The sequence below is a fragment of the Simochromis diagramma genome, unplaced genomic scaffold (genome assembly GCF_900408965.1).
Source record: "Simochromis diagramma unplaced genomic scaffold, fSimDia1.1 OVJJ01000302.1, whole genome shotgun sequence".
Lineage (NCBI taxonomy): Eukaryota > Metazoa > Chordata > Actinopteri > Cichliformes > Cichlidae > Simochromis > Simochromis diagramma.
Window position 1 is genome coordinate 7,199,134 of NW_024386792.1, and position 15,278 is coordinate 7,214,411.

The window sequence follows — 15,278 nt, forward strand, 5'->3', positions numbered from 1 at the left end:
AAACCACAGGGTAGGAGTGGAGGAGGAGATGATTGATGCTTGTTGTGATACGCAGACAGTCAACAGTGTCTGCACGTTCACCTTAACGTTACTTAAGGTTTAATAATGTAATTATCTTTGTCAGACAGGCGTTGGATGCATCTGTGGTATTAATATTCTTAATGAAACTAGGCATTTGTCACACTGGTGCATCACCAGTGTGATCCTTGAGACTGCGTGCAGTGTAATCATTTTCTTCTATTTTTTTTTGCCTAAATATGTTTGAATTAGTTGCTAATTAAGGGAAAACAGTGCAGTAATGCAAGTTAGTGATGAATAGTGAAATATGATTTTACTAAAAACAACACCATGATTGATGCCACATCGTGTATTTTTTTACTCTGCATTGTATAAAATAAGATAGCATATTTCCATCAATGCCTCGTGGAATTGACTGATAGATTTACAACATTATGTAATATAAATCAAAGCTTGTACTTCCCAGCTTTGATGAACAGTGTTACAAAGCAGTGTATTTTTTCAATGAAGAGGCTTGTGTTTAAAGCTGGTGTGTTGATTCTTTGAATATCAATTAATTAAGGTAAAACTGCACTTTTTGAGTGATTTTGTCATGTCCTTGCTACTCTCATCATTTACCCTCATTATACTGCAGTTTCTTAGCCTCTTTAAGAGTACAGACTTTAGTTTTTATGACATCTAGTGGCCAAAAGTATATATTGTTTCTGTCCTAAAACAATGTGGTCATGTTGGTTTGGACTGGGTCCATTCTGCCATAAACAACCTGCCCATAGTACTTTTTCAAATTTTCACAAACAACAGAAATTATGTTCATTATGAGGCTTATCCATCCATTATCAGGGGTACATTTTTTGTTACACTTATACTTGTTTGTTAACTAATCCAATTGTTTCCACAGGATACCCAAAAGTGTGCAAAATCCATTCAATAGAAAGCACAATGAATGCTCCAATGATTGCTGAGATATTCAACTGAAAGTAAACATCTGATTTACATCTATATAAATAAAATTGAATTCATTATTTTGTCAGCGGTGTAATACACAAAAATGTGTCAACGAAGAAATACTACACATCTGAACAAGCGTGTTTGTTTATTGCAGGGGTGGGGGATTCTAGGCCTCAAGGGCCGGTGTCCTGCAGGTTTTAGATATCACCCTGGGTCAAGACACCTGAATCAAATGATTAATTTATTACCAGGCCTCTGGAGAACTTTAAGACATGCTGAGGAGGTCATTTAGCCGTTTAAATCAGCTGTGTTGGATCAAGAATATATCAATCAATCAATCAATCAATCAATCTTTATTTATAAAGCACTTTTCATACAGAAAAAATGTAGCACAAAGTGCTTTACATAGTTAAAAGCAGCCCACCCCACCCTCCAACGCACTCCCCACACTCTCAATACACATATATCCCCCCACCCCCACCCACACACACATACACACACGCGCACGCTTAAAGAGTAAAAATTGGGCTGGGCTCGCATGAGCCAAGTGAGGAAACATTATAACAGAGAGCCGTCTGCACCGGGAGCCGGTCACAGACCGCAGCCTCCGGGCTGGGCACACAGCAGGAGGGAGGCCAAGGAGCCCCCCAACCAGGCTGAGAGGACCCCAGAGACCCAGCAGCCACGGTCAATAACAGCCCCGGTGCAGAGAGCGCCCTCCGAGGAAACACTGGAGATATGACGCAATACGATATATACAGGGTAAAATGATAAAATAAATAAGAACAGGATACAATATAAATATAAATATAAATAGAGTAAGAAGATTAAAAAATGAATAAGAATAAAATCAATAAATATTAGGTAAATCCTAAATTAATAATAGAATAACAGGATAGAATAAATAAGCATAAAAAATAAATAAACGCTAAGTAAAAGCTAAATTAAAAAGGTGGGTCTTGAGCCTGTTCTTAAAAACATGTACGTTCTCTGCGGCCCTGAGCTCCTCCGGCAGGCTGTTCCACAGACGAGGACCATACCACTGAAAAGCTGCCTCTCCGTGAGTATGTGTCCTGACTTTAGGGACAATCAAAAGGCCAGTACCAGAGGACCTCAGGGTCCGCGAGGGTTCGTATGGTAAAAGCAGATCTGAGAGATAATAAGGCCCAAGACCATTAAGACATTTAAAAACCAATAAAAGAACTTTAAAATCGATCCTGAAACACACGGGGAGCCAGTGCAGCGATTCTAAAACCGGTGTAATGTGGGCCCGCCCTCTGGTCTTCGTCAGCACACGAGCTGCCAAGTTTTGCAAAAGTTGTAAAGTTGAAATATTCTTCTTAGGAAGACCAGAGAGCAGGGCATTACAGTAATCAATGCGACTGGTAATAAAAGCATGCATCAGCATCTCTGTGTTGGCCCGAGAGAGAATAGGGCGGACTCTGGCTATATTTTTTAGATGATAAAATCCAATTTTGGTTACATGTTTAACATGTGGGATAAAACCAAGCTCAGAGTCAAAAATAACACCCAGGTTTTTCACTTGTAGCGAAGGACATAGTGAAAATGCCTCTAATTTAGACAAGAGTTTCTCTCTCTGAGCCTCAGGACCGACAATTAAAACTTCAGTTTTGTCCTGGTTAAGCTGTAAAAAGTTTTCTGCCATCCAAGATCTTATATCCAAGATACAGTTAAAAAGGGCATCCATTGGTCTGGTGTCATCAGGAGACACGGAGATGTACAGCTGCGTGTCATCAGCGTAACTGTGGAAGTTCACTCCATGCCTCCTGATGACACTGCCGAGAGGCAACATATACAAATTAAAAAGTACAGGGCCTAGAACCGACCCTTGAGGCACACCACATGTCATTTTATGGATCTTAGAGGAGCATGTATCCATACACACCATAAAAGATCTGTCAGAGAGATAGGAAGTGAACCAGTTGTGTACAGCACCAGAGAGGCCCACCATGTGTTTCAGTCTGTTTAAAAGAATAGCGTGGTCTACTGTATCAAAGGCTGCGCTTAGATCCAGTAGCACCAGGACTGAGAGCTTTTGGGCGTCCCAGTTACATCTAAGATCATTTAAAACCTTTAGGATAGCAGTCTCTGTGCTGTGGTTCACCCTAAATCCAGACTGGAATATCTCCAGGATCTGTCTATCATTGAGAAAATCAGTAATCTGAGTAAAAACAAGTTTTTCTAAGACTTTACTTAAAAATGGTAAGTTGGATACAGGTCTGTAGTTATTAAAATCATTACAATCCAAATTGCTCTTCTTCAGAAGGGGCCTCACCACCGCCGTTTTAAAGGCAGCAGGGAAGACACCCAACTGAAGAGAGCAATTCATCATGTATAAAAGCTCAGCCTCAAAAAATCCATAAAGTGTTTTAAAGAGTGAAGAAGGAATTGGATCTAAAAGACATGTGGTGGGTCTCACTGTGGAGAAAACCTTCTGAAAGTTCTCAGCATTAACCAGGACAAAGCTGTCCAGTGTCTCCTCAGGTACAATCGAGCCCTCAGATGTTTTTACAAACATATCGCGATTAGATAAAATATCAGATCTGATGGCGCTGATCTTTCCCCTGAAGTGGTCTGCAAACTGCTCACAGAGCGAGTCTGTGGGGGTTCTTTTGGAGCTTTTAAAATCAGGGTTAAATAAATGATCTATGGTGGAAAAGAGGACCTTGGGATTATTTTTGTTATTACTGATTATTTTGGCGAAGTATGAATTTCTTGACTTCCTTAATGTATTATTGTACATTTTAAGTTGCTCGGAAAATATTTGATGGTTGATATTATTTTTATTTTTCCTCCATCTCCTTTCTGCTGCCCTGCAATTTCTTTTGAGTTTTTTGACTTCTTCGTTTCTCCAGGGTGATGCATGTTTTACGTTAATCTTTTTGGTGGTGAGTGGAGCAACGGAGTCAAGGCTTTTCTTCAGTTTGCTGTTAAAATAACTAAAAATCAAATCGCAGGGTGCAGGTAAAATCACAGGGGGGCATTTGACTAAAACCCTGGTAAAATTTGCAGCCACTTCAGAGGTTAGATAGCGCCTCCTCACAGTTCGCACCGAGGTCTCCCGCTGAATAAAACCGGTGATGTTAAAAAACACACAGTAGTGGTCAGAGACAGCCAAGTCAACAACAGAGGACACGCTGGTGGACAGCCCATGGGTGATGACCAGGTCCAGAGTGTGTCCTCTGTTGTGAGTCGGCTGCGTGACGTGCTGGATAAAATCCAAACAGTGAAGAATGTTTAAGAATTCTTTTGTTGCAGGGTCAGAAGGATTATCTATGTGCAGGTTAAAATCACCGGTTAAAATTATCATGTTATATTTTGAATGTATGTTTGTTAAAAATTCTGAGAATTCCTTGATAAAAGCAGCGCTGTCTTTAGGTGGTCTATAAATTGTGACAGATAAAACTGGAGGGCTGCTGAAAACAATAGCATGGAATTCAAAAGTGGTAAAATGATCAAATAAAATTTGTTTGGTGGTGAGTGTGTTGTTGGCTAAAGATGCAGTCCCACCACCTCTCTTACCACTTCTAATAGAAAAAGAGAAATTAAAATTTGGTGGGGAGGCCTCAGTGAGAACAACTGGTGCATCCGAGCCCAAAACCTGCAGGTCATCGGCCCTCAAGGCCTGGAGTTCCCCACCCCTGGTTAATTGAGTCTATTCACCAGGGATTTGAGGTTTTCTGTCTAACTGATATGGAAATCTGAAGTTTGAGTTTGATAATGAATTTTCTGTTGGCTGATGTCATCAAGGATGAATACAGCTGACAAACAAAGAAACATTACTGACAGGACACATATGAATATGAAGCCCTTCTCTCAGGATCAGCATCATGCCAAGCCCTGTACTGGTGCTGCTTTTCAGTAGATGATAAAATCATTGCAAAAACAGAGTCTGTACAATTCTAAAAAGCTTTAACCCATTTAATCCCAAATTTTTCACTGCAAAATAATAAATTTTGTTAACGTAATAGGGGGTTAAAATGGCAACAATTGTTGCCTGTGGGATTAAATGGGTTAAAGTCAATATTTGGTTTGACCCTCTTTATTCCTCAAAAGAGCCTAAACTCTCTTAGACAACCTTTCTTGTCATTTCTTTAAGCAGTCTTTGGGAATAGTACTCCAGGCTTCATGAAGAACATTCAAAGCTCTTTATTTGATGTTGGCTGCCTTTTGTTCTGTTCTCTGTCAGGATGAGCTCACACTGCTTCAGTAATGTTGAGGTCTGGGTTCTGGGGAGAACAATCCATATGTCCAGTGTTCTACAGCATGTTTTTCTATACAGATATGCTTTTACTGCAGTAGTGCTTTTGGGATCATTTGCTGACAAATGAACCAGATTGTACTGGATGGTAGATCAAAAATCTGACAGCACTTTTCTGTGCTTGTAAATAAATTAATTTTTACAAGATCCCCAACACCACTGGCTGAAATGCTGCCCAAACCATAACAGAGTAGTGTTTAACAGATGGCTGTAGACTCTGTTGCCCACTCTCCTGAACTCCTCTATACATGCATGCAAATTATCTTCAGTAACAAAAATTGAAACCTGTCAAAATCTGTTATGAACCCTGGAGCGTTCTTTTTTAAACTTATTTTCATTTTTTGGGAAACAGACACACTATTTTTTTGAAGTATATCGCCCAACAGAAGCTCAGTGTGGGAGTGGGATCCCTTTGTCCGCCTCTCGCTTTATCTCTGTTTCCCAAAGGCCCTCCCAAAGTTAGCAGTGGCATCCTAAACCCTGGAAAAAAAAACTGTATGTGTGTGTGTGTGTGTTGAATGCTTAGTTTGTGTGGACAGAGTGTGCACTGTCTCAAATACAAAAGGACATCTTCACAGGTTCAGCACAGGCACGCTGCTGTTTTTGCGGGATACTTTTTCTTGCGACTGCCAGCCTCAGGTAAAATCCTAATTTCTGTGACACACAGAGTTTCATTTCTCATTTATTTTACCTTTATTTATACAGTTAGTTCTACTGAGGCTCAATGTCTTCTTTACAAGACAGACCTGTTTCAGACACACATATTGAAATTACAGCAATAAAAGAACCAATAAAATAGCTGGAATTAATAGTGCTTTGCAACTCCATTTATATATAGCAAAACAGTAATGTGTGTTTGACATTCATCTTGTTCACTAACTAGTTACTGCATTTAAACTATTGCTTGCTGTATGTGCGACTGCTGGCTTGATTACTTAGGGCCACAGCTTTATGCTGGTGAGCTATTGATGGCGATGCTTTGATACTTTTGCAGAAAGTGGTGGCACTATTTAATATGTGCTCCATATTTGGAAGTACTAATTTGGTGCATATAATTTAGAGAAATATCATATCTAAATGTTTTTATAATGTCTATTAATTTTTATTAAAGATGGAGCAATCATGTAATAGAGTAGTTATAATAGTGTCTTTGGTAACTTTTAAATTATTCAAAGTATAAAGACTAATTTATCGCTTTGGTGTGTACACCTTCTCCCCAGCATTACTTTCACATCTCAGAACTGTGCTGAGAGCTATTTTACCAGACAGACCCATTAATATCTTTGTCGTTGGGCTCCAGAGACACAAAAAGTTTGTGGACTTAGTCAAATTTTTCCAGTCTGGTAGCTTCTGGTGTTTACTTTAGCTCTGAATGTGACTTTTGAGAGCGAGGTGCATATCAGAGGCCTGTAACCTTGGCGATAGTGGAGGCTGGGCCCACAGCTCTGCTCGTCATGAATGTGCTGGCAGCATACAGATGCATTCAGTTGTTTCCACTTTGAAAGATGTGCCAAGTTCACATCTTTGTTGTGAAAATGGAGAAGCCAGAGTAGAGTGTACTGATAGCTTATGAACAGCTTTTTAGCCTTTAGTGTAATATTTTTCTGAAATATTCAATTCTGCAGTGGTTTCAAAATCTAAAAACTTACATGTTATCCATTTTTAGACAATTTATCCAAGGTTTAAACGATTCACTTTGATCTTACAGGTATGAAGGCCTGCTTAGTATTCCTTTGCTTACTGGCAGCAACATTTGCTCTGTCTGTGAGTAGTAAAGATATTCTTCTTCTTAAATCAATGAGTAAAAATGATCAAAGACAATATGATAATGTGTTCACCATACAATAAATATTACAGATGTTTCTCATTATCTTCAGGTGAAAAGTAAACCTCATGGAAAGCATCATGGGTTGCATAAGAGTTTGCACACAACCAAAGAAAAGGTACAGTAACATCTTCTTCATCTAGAGTTTTAAATTCTAATACTAAACGTATCGTGTCATTTTATACAGTCGATAAATAATTTTCCTTTTCTCCTGCTTCAGGATGCTATCACAGTGGAAGCCAATAAGCCAAAGATCTTACCCACTCTAGTCACATTTGAGGCCAGCAGCCAGGAGCAGGAAGACGAGGAACTGAGTTCCGAAGACAACGCTAACAAGGAAGATGGAGAGAGGGCTGAAAAGCGAGAGAAAAGCACTGCAGTTCTGTTGAGTGAAGAAGAACTGGTAGACCTCCTGACGAAAGAGGCTGAAGAGGAAGATGAAGCTGAAGTAAGAGAGCTGGAGGAGGAAGCAGTAGAAGGTGACAAAGCCAAGGTTGAGTCTAGTGAGGTGGTTGAGGTCGCTGAGGATCAGGAGAAGTTGGATGAGAATTCAGAGACAAAGAAACATTTGCTGGATGAGGAAGAAGTGAAAGAAGACAGTGTGGAAGATGTGATAGAGGAGAAGGTGCAGAAGATGACTCATTCAGAAAGGAAGGAAGAGCCTACTGAAGCACTGCTAGAGGAAGATGGCAGCACAGAATCAGTGATTCCAGTCGATCTGGACTATGCTGCTGATAGTAGCCTCCTACAACCTCTACAGACTGCGTCAGCTAACGACAAAACCCACTCTGATGACACCAAGCCTACTTCAAAAACAGACATCAGAGAGAAAGAAACCAGTGGGAAAGAAATGGCCAATATCGCTGATGACTATGAACCTGGCATGCAAAACACAGAGGCAGCACACAGCGAGGAGGTGTCTGACCAGACACAGGACAAAGATTCCTCAGACCAAGACGTAAGCGCCAAGAAAGAACCTGAAGCAAATGTGGATCATCCAGAGCCAAAGGGCGATGCAGAGCTTGAATTGAGGGCCACTCTATCTGGAAAGGAGGAAGAGAAGAGTAAGAATGTGGGTGCAAGTCACACTAAGGCAAAAACGAGGAAGCAAAAGAAAAACCAAAGGTCAAGGAAGCACTCTCCGGACAGGGAGGAAACACAACCCGGACAAGAAGAGGGCCGACAGGATCCTGAGTCTGAGAGCAGCAGCACTGACAATACAGACCAAAAGACAAAGAGGAGAAGGGCAGGAAAATGGGTAATGCTTATATTACCTATATTTTCTTTCTTTACAGTAGATTATCATTATTATTATTTTGGCCGTTCAGGCATCATTGGATAAAGATAGAAAGACAGGAAAGCAGGGAAAGAGAAAGAGAGGAAGACAAGTTTAGACTCAAACCCTCTTGGTGCCATTTTAAAATCAGCCCACAGTGAAAATGTTTTAAGAACTGATAGTTAAAATTAATTATTGAGTTTAAGCTGGAGTAATTTCTTTGGTAAGGAGGTAACAGAGGACATAATCTGCCCTGCACACTGCATCTACAAATCACCTGTGTATATCTTGAAGTGGTTAAAGGAGATATATCTCCCTGTCAGTGGGCTTTTTTTCATTTGTGAAACTGATCCAGCTAATTAGCCTGCTAGAGATCAGTGCAGTGCAAGTAAAAAAAAGATTTCACTTGCAAGTTTAAGGCCTTTAAAGCTCTCTGCAAGTTTACGGCTAACCTTTGACAGCATTGGCAACATTTAGCAGCACTAATCAGCCCAAAGTTTACAAAAAAGCTGATATTGCAGTTTTCATTGGGGCAACTTGACCTTTGTTTTTTCTCTTTCTATAGTACCTTCACGTTATTACTAATATTATTAGTACTAGGAGGAGGAAAAGGAGAAGGATTTTATACATGCATGAGTCTGCCTTTACATGTCTTTTTGTACTTTCCCAGGGTCCTTTAGTTGGTGTGAATCCGGTGCAGATAAGAGCCGCAGCCGAACTGTACCCAAGGTCCAGGCCCTCTCTTGGCGGAGACATACAACTCCCAGAAACCCCTACTGGTTATTTTTTTCTGTTGATTGTTTCTGTTGAAGGCTTCCTCCTTAGCCTTCTGTGACATGATTACTGGTATTTCTAGGTCCATTAATAAAGCCAGATACTTTCTGTAAGTTGACAGTTATGTAAGCAAAAGATGATATGATATTTTATCTTTATCATGATATGATAAAGATAAAAGGAATTATCAACATCTCTAATTTAACACAAGACTAGAAATAAATGTAAATAATACAGGCTGGTGAAAGGCTCCACTTCAAGGAAATTTAACATTGTTTTAAATTTAACGTTATCGTTCATATAACGTGTTATTCTTACAGTATAGAACTGCGGAGTGTCTGGTCAGCAGCAGCATTCACTATATACTGACTAATGCACCATCCGAATAGTCTCACACGGGGAATCTGCTGACTGAATCATTTTGCTTAAACTTCCGCATGAATAGTGCCTCTCTGCTTCACAGTCACTACCAAAACACAGCTCTGCAGGCTTAAAAGTGAATAAGAGAGATCAAGTCGAATTTAATCGCTATACCAACTCTATACTAAAGGAATGTAGAGGATGATGTGAGCTTATTGTAGCGTACTGGGCTCTATTGCAAGAAAAACTTTAAAACAAGCTAGGAAAATAAATAATTTATCTCACTGTTTCTAGAAATCAAGTGAAATATGGGTCAGAGATCCAACCGGTGCTTGTGTTTTCTTAAAGATTCATGTGAAAACTTCCGTTGCAAACGTGGAAAAACATGCAAACTTGATGCGGACAATAAGCCAGGGTGTGTGTGTCAAGAACCGTCAGAGTGCCCTCCCAGTGTGAATGAGTTTGACTATGTAAGTATGTTGATGCCTATAAAAGAAATGTCACACTTACATATTGTTATTCATTTATGCTCATACGTTTTATGTGATGCTCTGTGGTTGTGACACACTTGTCTGCAGCAGCCTTGTGAAGCTTTCATATTGTTTATTGAGGAGAAAAAGGAAAAAGTACAGATGTCATTGTGGGCATTTTGACCTAATTGAAAGACAAAGCAGAGAACACTTTTGTTTTAATATTAGCTCTAACTACCCTGCCTGTTATGGTGAGCCAGCAGGTTTTCTTTTCATATTATTTGACCCAGATTGCTTGTTGTGAGAAGGTCAAGGGTCTGATAGTAGGCTGAAGGTGAGCTGTAAACCACAAATATGGAATTTTATCTTTGTATTGTGTCTTCCTTTCCTCACAAGTCCTGCCTGCATAAACTCTTCGAGGACAGTGGCTAAAAGTTGATCTTCTCTCTTCATTTATTTAAACACTTTTGTTTTTGTTTAGGTTTGTGGGACAGACAACAAAACGTATGACACATCATGTGAACTCTTTGCTACTAAATGCAACTTAGAGGGCACTAAGAAAGGACACAGACTTCACCTAGACTACACTGGGCCATGCAAATGTGAGACTGTATTTAAACACTGTTCAAACTGTATAATTTAGTATGGTGAAGAAAGAACTAATTAAAACATCTGATGCTTTTTTTCCTGTCCTCTCTGTCTCAGTGATACCTCCATGTGTGGACAATGAGCGGGTGCAGTTTCCTCTACGAATGAGAGATTGGCTCAAAAACGTGCTGCTCCAGCTCTACGAACATGACTCCATAACTCCTGGCTTCCTCACTCCTAAACAGCGTTTCAGAGTAAGGCTTACTACTCCAACAGCTCTTTACAACTACTGTGTTTAAGTGACTGAAACCAGCCAAAGTGTGGTCTCCTGTATTCTTCAGGTGAAGAAAATCTTTGAGAGTGAGAGGCGCCTTCATGCAGGCAATCACTCTGTTGAGCTTCTCGCACAGGACTTTGAGAAGAACTATAACATGTACATCTACCCAGTACACTGGCAGTTTGCTCAGCTGGACCAGCACCCATCTGATAGGTACATTTTTATACACTGGTTTTGCATATAGTATCTTCTTTAAAAAAAGCTAGCTAGTTAGGGGAGTTATTGGTTATAGAACAATATGGAAAGATATATATGTCACAGATGACCGACAGACTGTAAAAAACACATCCTTAATCACAAAGTTATAAGAAGACGCTTCTTTTGGCTGCTCCCTTTTCACACGGGGTCCCCACAGATAGCACCACTTGATTTGGCAGCTTTTTCCACCAGATACCCTTCCTGTTTCAACACCAAAGGGTATTTGCGCCTCTTCATGGTCTCTAACCAGAGACCTTGAACATGTCAGGTGAATATGTAAACCCCTACTCCAGGGGTCGGCAACCCTGGGAAGGGTTAACTGATGGCACGACCATAGCTGGACTGGCCAGCGTTTGTTTTCATTCAAAGGCTTTATGGCTTTTCCTATAATACCTGGTGGGCCGGTCTCTAGTCAAAATGCCCGGGCCGATTTTTTGTCCCAGTCCAGCCCTGGGCACGACATGCAGTGAATTAATCTGAGAAGGTGCATTAAAAAATAAATGGCCAGGCCAGCGGTGCACATCACAAATTAGCTTGCATAGACACATTAGTTGTACTGCTTCTTAATGACGGTATCTTAGCTAACAACCCCAACTACCAGATTCAACTTGTAATTGGCTAAAAATCACTTAGCCTACTGGTGAGAGGGACGTTGCTAGCGGTCAGTTTTTTCAAGCGATGTTGAAATTTCCACATTCCGACACTTCAAATGCTTCAGGAGCTGCAGCAACTGTTAATATAGAGCGTTATTAAATTTATTGCTATTGCAATTATATGGCACATTGACTTCTGAGGAAAAATTGAATAGGCAAAAATAACTGTAACAAGTAAGCAAAAGCAAATCAAAAGTATTCATATAGCACCTGTCTAGATAAGAATAGCAAAGTGCTTCACAAGAACAATCAACAAACAAAAACCCAACTATTAAAACACATTAATAATATCTACTAGTTAAAAGCAAGCTTATAAAAATATGTTGTGAGCTGCTCTTTAAAAGTTTCATGCACAGATCTCAAATGTAGTGGTGTCCTTCAGTTTTCAGTCCAGAACAAGGACCCACAAACGATTTTTGGTCTAAAGGCTTCAATGACCTGTAACAACAATAACAATAACTAGTATGTTAGGAAAACACTTAGTCATCCTGCGCACTCTGTTTGCTCACAGTGATCAAAAACATTTCTTTTTCCTCTACAGGTTTTTGTCCCACTCAGAGCTGGCCCCTCTCAGGGTCCCCCTGGTGCCAATGGAGCACTGCACCTCTCGCTTCTTTCAGGAGTGCGATGCTGACAAAGACAAACTGGTATCATTTAAGGAGTGGATCACCTGTTTTGATATCAGGAATGGTGAGAGGTTCATCGTTTCTTATATTTGTGAGAAACCTTCCCATAAATGATGTAGTATGTTCATGGTCAAGGCCTATATAATTGCATAGATAGTAGAGGTTTCAGAAATGTGATGCTCCAATCTGAATATATCTTCCAAGATTTAAGATGAAAACCCAGCATGTTGCTCTAAAATATGTTCAGAATTTGATGTTTTCTGGTACTGTTAGTTGATCATTTAAATGCAAACTCTAACTCTTTGTAACTTGTCTCTCTGCAGAGGACATGGATGCCAACCTGCTTTTCTGAGCTTCGCTTTGTTCCTCATCTACTACATAAGCTTGCAAAAGCTGCTCCAGTGTTGTAGCTTGAACATCTGGCTGTTGAAGTTCTGTCTATTCAAAATGATACAGTACACGCTCTGACAAGTACAGATGAAACAAACCCATGTTACCTCCCGCTATAAACAAAGCTTTGTGTAAGGCTAAGCATGGACATTTAAATCACTGATCTGTAATTTAGACTGAGCTGCTAGAACCGTCTATTAGAAGAAAGAAGTAGTTATTTTTTTGCTGGCTGCGTTCAAAATCTTTACTACAATGCATTCCAAACTGGGGCAAAGTTATTGCAGCTTGATGGTAGAAAAAACATTGTGCAGTACACAGTGCCAGGTAGTACCACAATTAGTAGCAGACAATTGCAGATTCCTGTTTGATACTAGCAAATGTAAAATAGCACCTATATTGGCTTACTTAGTAGCAAATGTGTACATGTTTGTCCTCATATATTATGTTTCCTTACACTGCTAACTAAAGGCAATAAACAGCAAAGAAATTCACAATTTCAGAATATTTCAGTAAACTCTGTTGCTTATTGATGTTTGTGCTGAAATAAAGTCTCCTACAAAAAGACTCTGGTAAATATCATTTCATGTTCTGATATCTTTTCTTCATTCCTTTTCTTTTTTGCGTGTGTTTGTGTTACTTCATGAGATGAATAGCTCTTCAACAATGGTTTTTAAGAATGCAAGTCACTGGTAGTTGATTTTGGTTTGCCGCTTGATCCTAAATAATGGCCTGCTGTAAGGCGACAAAGCAAAAAATAACCTGCTGCTTGGTCATGATGATTACGGCATCTCGTTTTTATGAGATAAAGCATTCTGATTGGACCTTTTCTGGTGATCGCCGAGTCTGACGCCTTCTATATAAGTAAAGAAAGAAGCGGCGCTTCACCTGCTGATCATCTGCTGCTTGCACTGAGCTAAAACATGTACTGCATGCTGTGGGTTATCTTTCAGAGCCTGGCCCTCGTGGTGGAGAGTGGTGTGTCTTCAGGGAGTGCTGAGGCACTTGCCAATAGGGGAGTGAAGAACAATGGAGGACCAGGAGCTGCCAACGGTGCAAACGCTGGGGCTCAAAATGGGGTTCCACTGACTGGTCAGCCCTTTGTGGCACAAGTAGTCCAAGTTGGTAATACTTTGTTTATCCAGCCACTTGGGAACCCTGTAGGTCAGGCTCCACCACAACAACTAATTCCAGTTGCAGTTCTCCCACAAGGTGGAGCTTTTCTCATGGGCCAGGCAGGAGGAGCCACCATGAATCTGCAAGGGCCAGGGACGCAGCAAGCTGGAGGTGGGCTGTTTGCAGTGCTGCCACAGAGAAATGTCGGCGGAGGGCCTCAGAATATTGTGTTGACCCCTGGCCAAGTGCAGCTGATGTCAGCAGTCGGGCCAAATAACCCACAACCCTTGGGCGGTGTTGTTGGTGCTGCAAAGCCGAGCGGCAAGCTGAGGTTTCGGCGGTCAGTCGCAGCTCGCCTCAGGAGGACGCAGTCTCCGGTGATGAAGACTACGCCAGCTGAAGATGAGGAAGAATGCTCTGGGGTAGACACTGAGGAGAAGCAAGTGGAATGAGACGAAGCATTTTTCACAGATTCATTGCTAAACACTGATTGTGGTTCTCCTTAATACCTGTTGACACTTTACTGTTGTAGATCACTGTAACTAATGACCAATAAATGATTGAACTCCTATTGCACAAAACAAATCTGTCAAGTCTGTCTTGAACAAAACACTGAATAAATTCAGCAGGGTCATGGGTGTGCCTCCATCTGATGGCTGTTATTTTCATATAAGAGGCTGATAAAAATACACACAGCCTTCTGTTTACAATACACAGCTTCAAGCTACTTCCAGATGGTCTCTCTTGAACATTTGAAAACCATAAATCCGTCACATCAGCATGAAATTCCTGGCACAGCTTGTTTTCTTTTGGAAAAAAAAACCAGTACCTAAAATAATATAAATCAGATGAACAACTGCATTCGCATTAGAGAGAACCTTTTGTCCTTTAAAACTGAAAACAGAAAAAAATAGTTTCTTAATTGTAACTGCATGACAGTGTGTAATTAGCTCCAGACCAAACTTCCACAGAGGGTGTTTACCTGGTCTGCTGTCAGCTGCAGAGTCAGCAAAAGGAAAAACATTCCCAGACGGCTTTGGTATATGACAGAGTAACCATCCAACCAAACAGTAATGTATGTAATGGCTCTGAACATGTGCTCGTGAAACAAGCTATAGGCTTTCTGTTTTCATTTTCTTGTTAAATTTCAGAATTTTATTAATGATTAACTGATTTCCCGAGGGCCACTGTGAGTGAGTGTGTACATTGGTTGAGAGTGTGGCGTGTGGGTGGGCAAATAAAAAGTTTGTCACTGTTATAAAGTCATCACAAATTACAGTAAGGCACCCAGCCATGTCTGAGGCACTTATTTTAACTTTTAATTATAAAACAGCAGCAGGCAACATGCCATTTATACCTCTAGACATGAATCAAATCACAAGATGCCATTTATGCCCGGGTGTTTTCATGAAGTCACAAA

At 40.4% G+C, this 15,278-nt stretch overlaps 1 protein-coding gene across 1 annotated transcript; it reads left to right on the plus strand.

The window, feature by feature from the left end:
• Nucleotides 1-5,384: 5,384 nt before the first annotated feature.
• sparcl1 (SPARC-like 1) lies at nucleotides 5,385-14,433 on the plus strand. Its single transcript, XM_040024162.1, has 11 exons — nucleotides 5,385-5,887; nucleotides 6,957-7,012; nucleotides 7,126-7,191; nucleotides 7,294-8,331; nucleotides 9,020-9,128; nucleotides 9,832-9,953; nucleotides 10,435-10,555; nucleotides 10,659-10,795; nucleotides 10,883-11,031; nucleotides 12,271-12,419; nucleotides 12,679-14,433. The coding sequence occupies exons 1-11, from the start codon at nucleotides 5,767-5,769 to the stop codon at nucleotides 12,705-12,707; spliced, it is 2,097 nt and encodes a 698-aa protein (XP_039880096.1). The 5' UTR covers nucleotides 5,385-5,766; the 3' UTR covers nucleotides 12,708-14,433.
• Nucleotides 14,434-15,278: the final 845 nt, after the last annotated feature.

What these genes read in the sequence shown, in the direction of transcription:
- sparcl1 (XM_040024162.1), top strand. Translation starts at nt 5,767, where the DNA reads ATGCTTAGTTTGTGTGGACAGAGTGTGCACTGTCTCAAATACAAAAGG. An exon ending in GGAGAAGGGCAGGAAAATGG is followed by an intron (nt 8,332 to 9,019) that starts GTAATGCTTATA and finishes GTACTTTCCCAG; the next exon opens with GGTCCTTTAGTTGGTGTGAA. An exon ending in CTCCTAAACAGCGTTTCAGA is followed by an intron (nt 10,796 to 10,882) that starts GTAAGGCTTACT and finishes TGTATTCTTCAG; the next exon opens with GTGAAGAAAATCTTTGAGAG.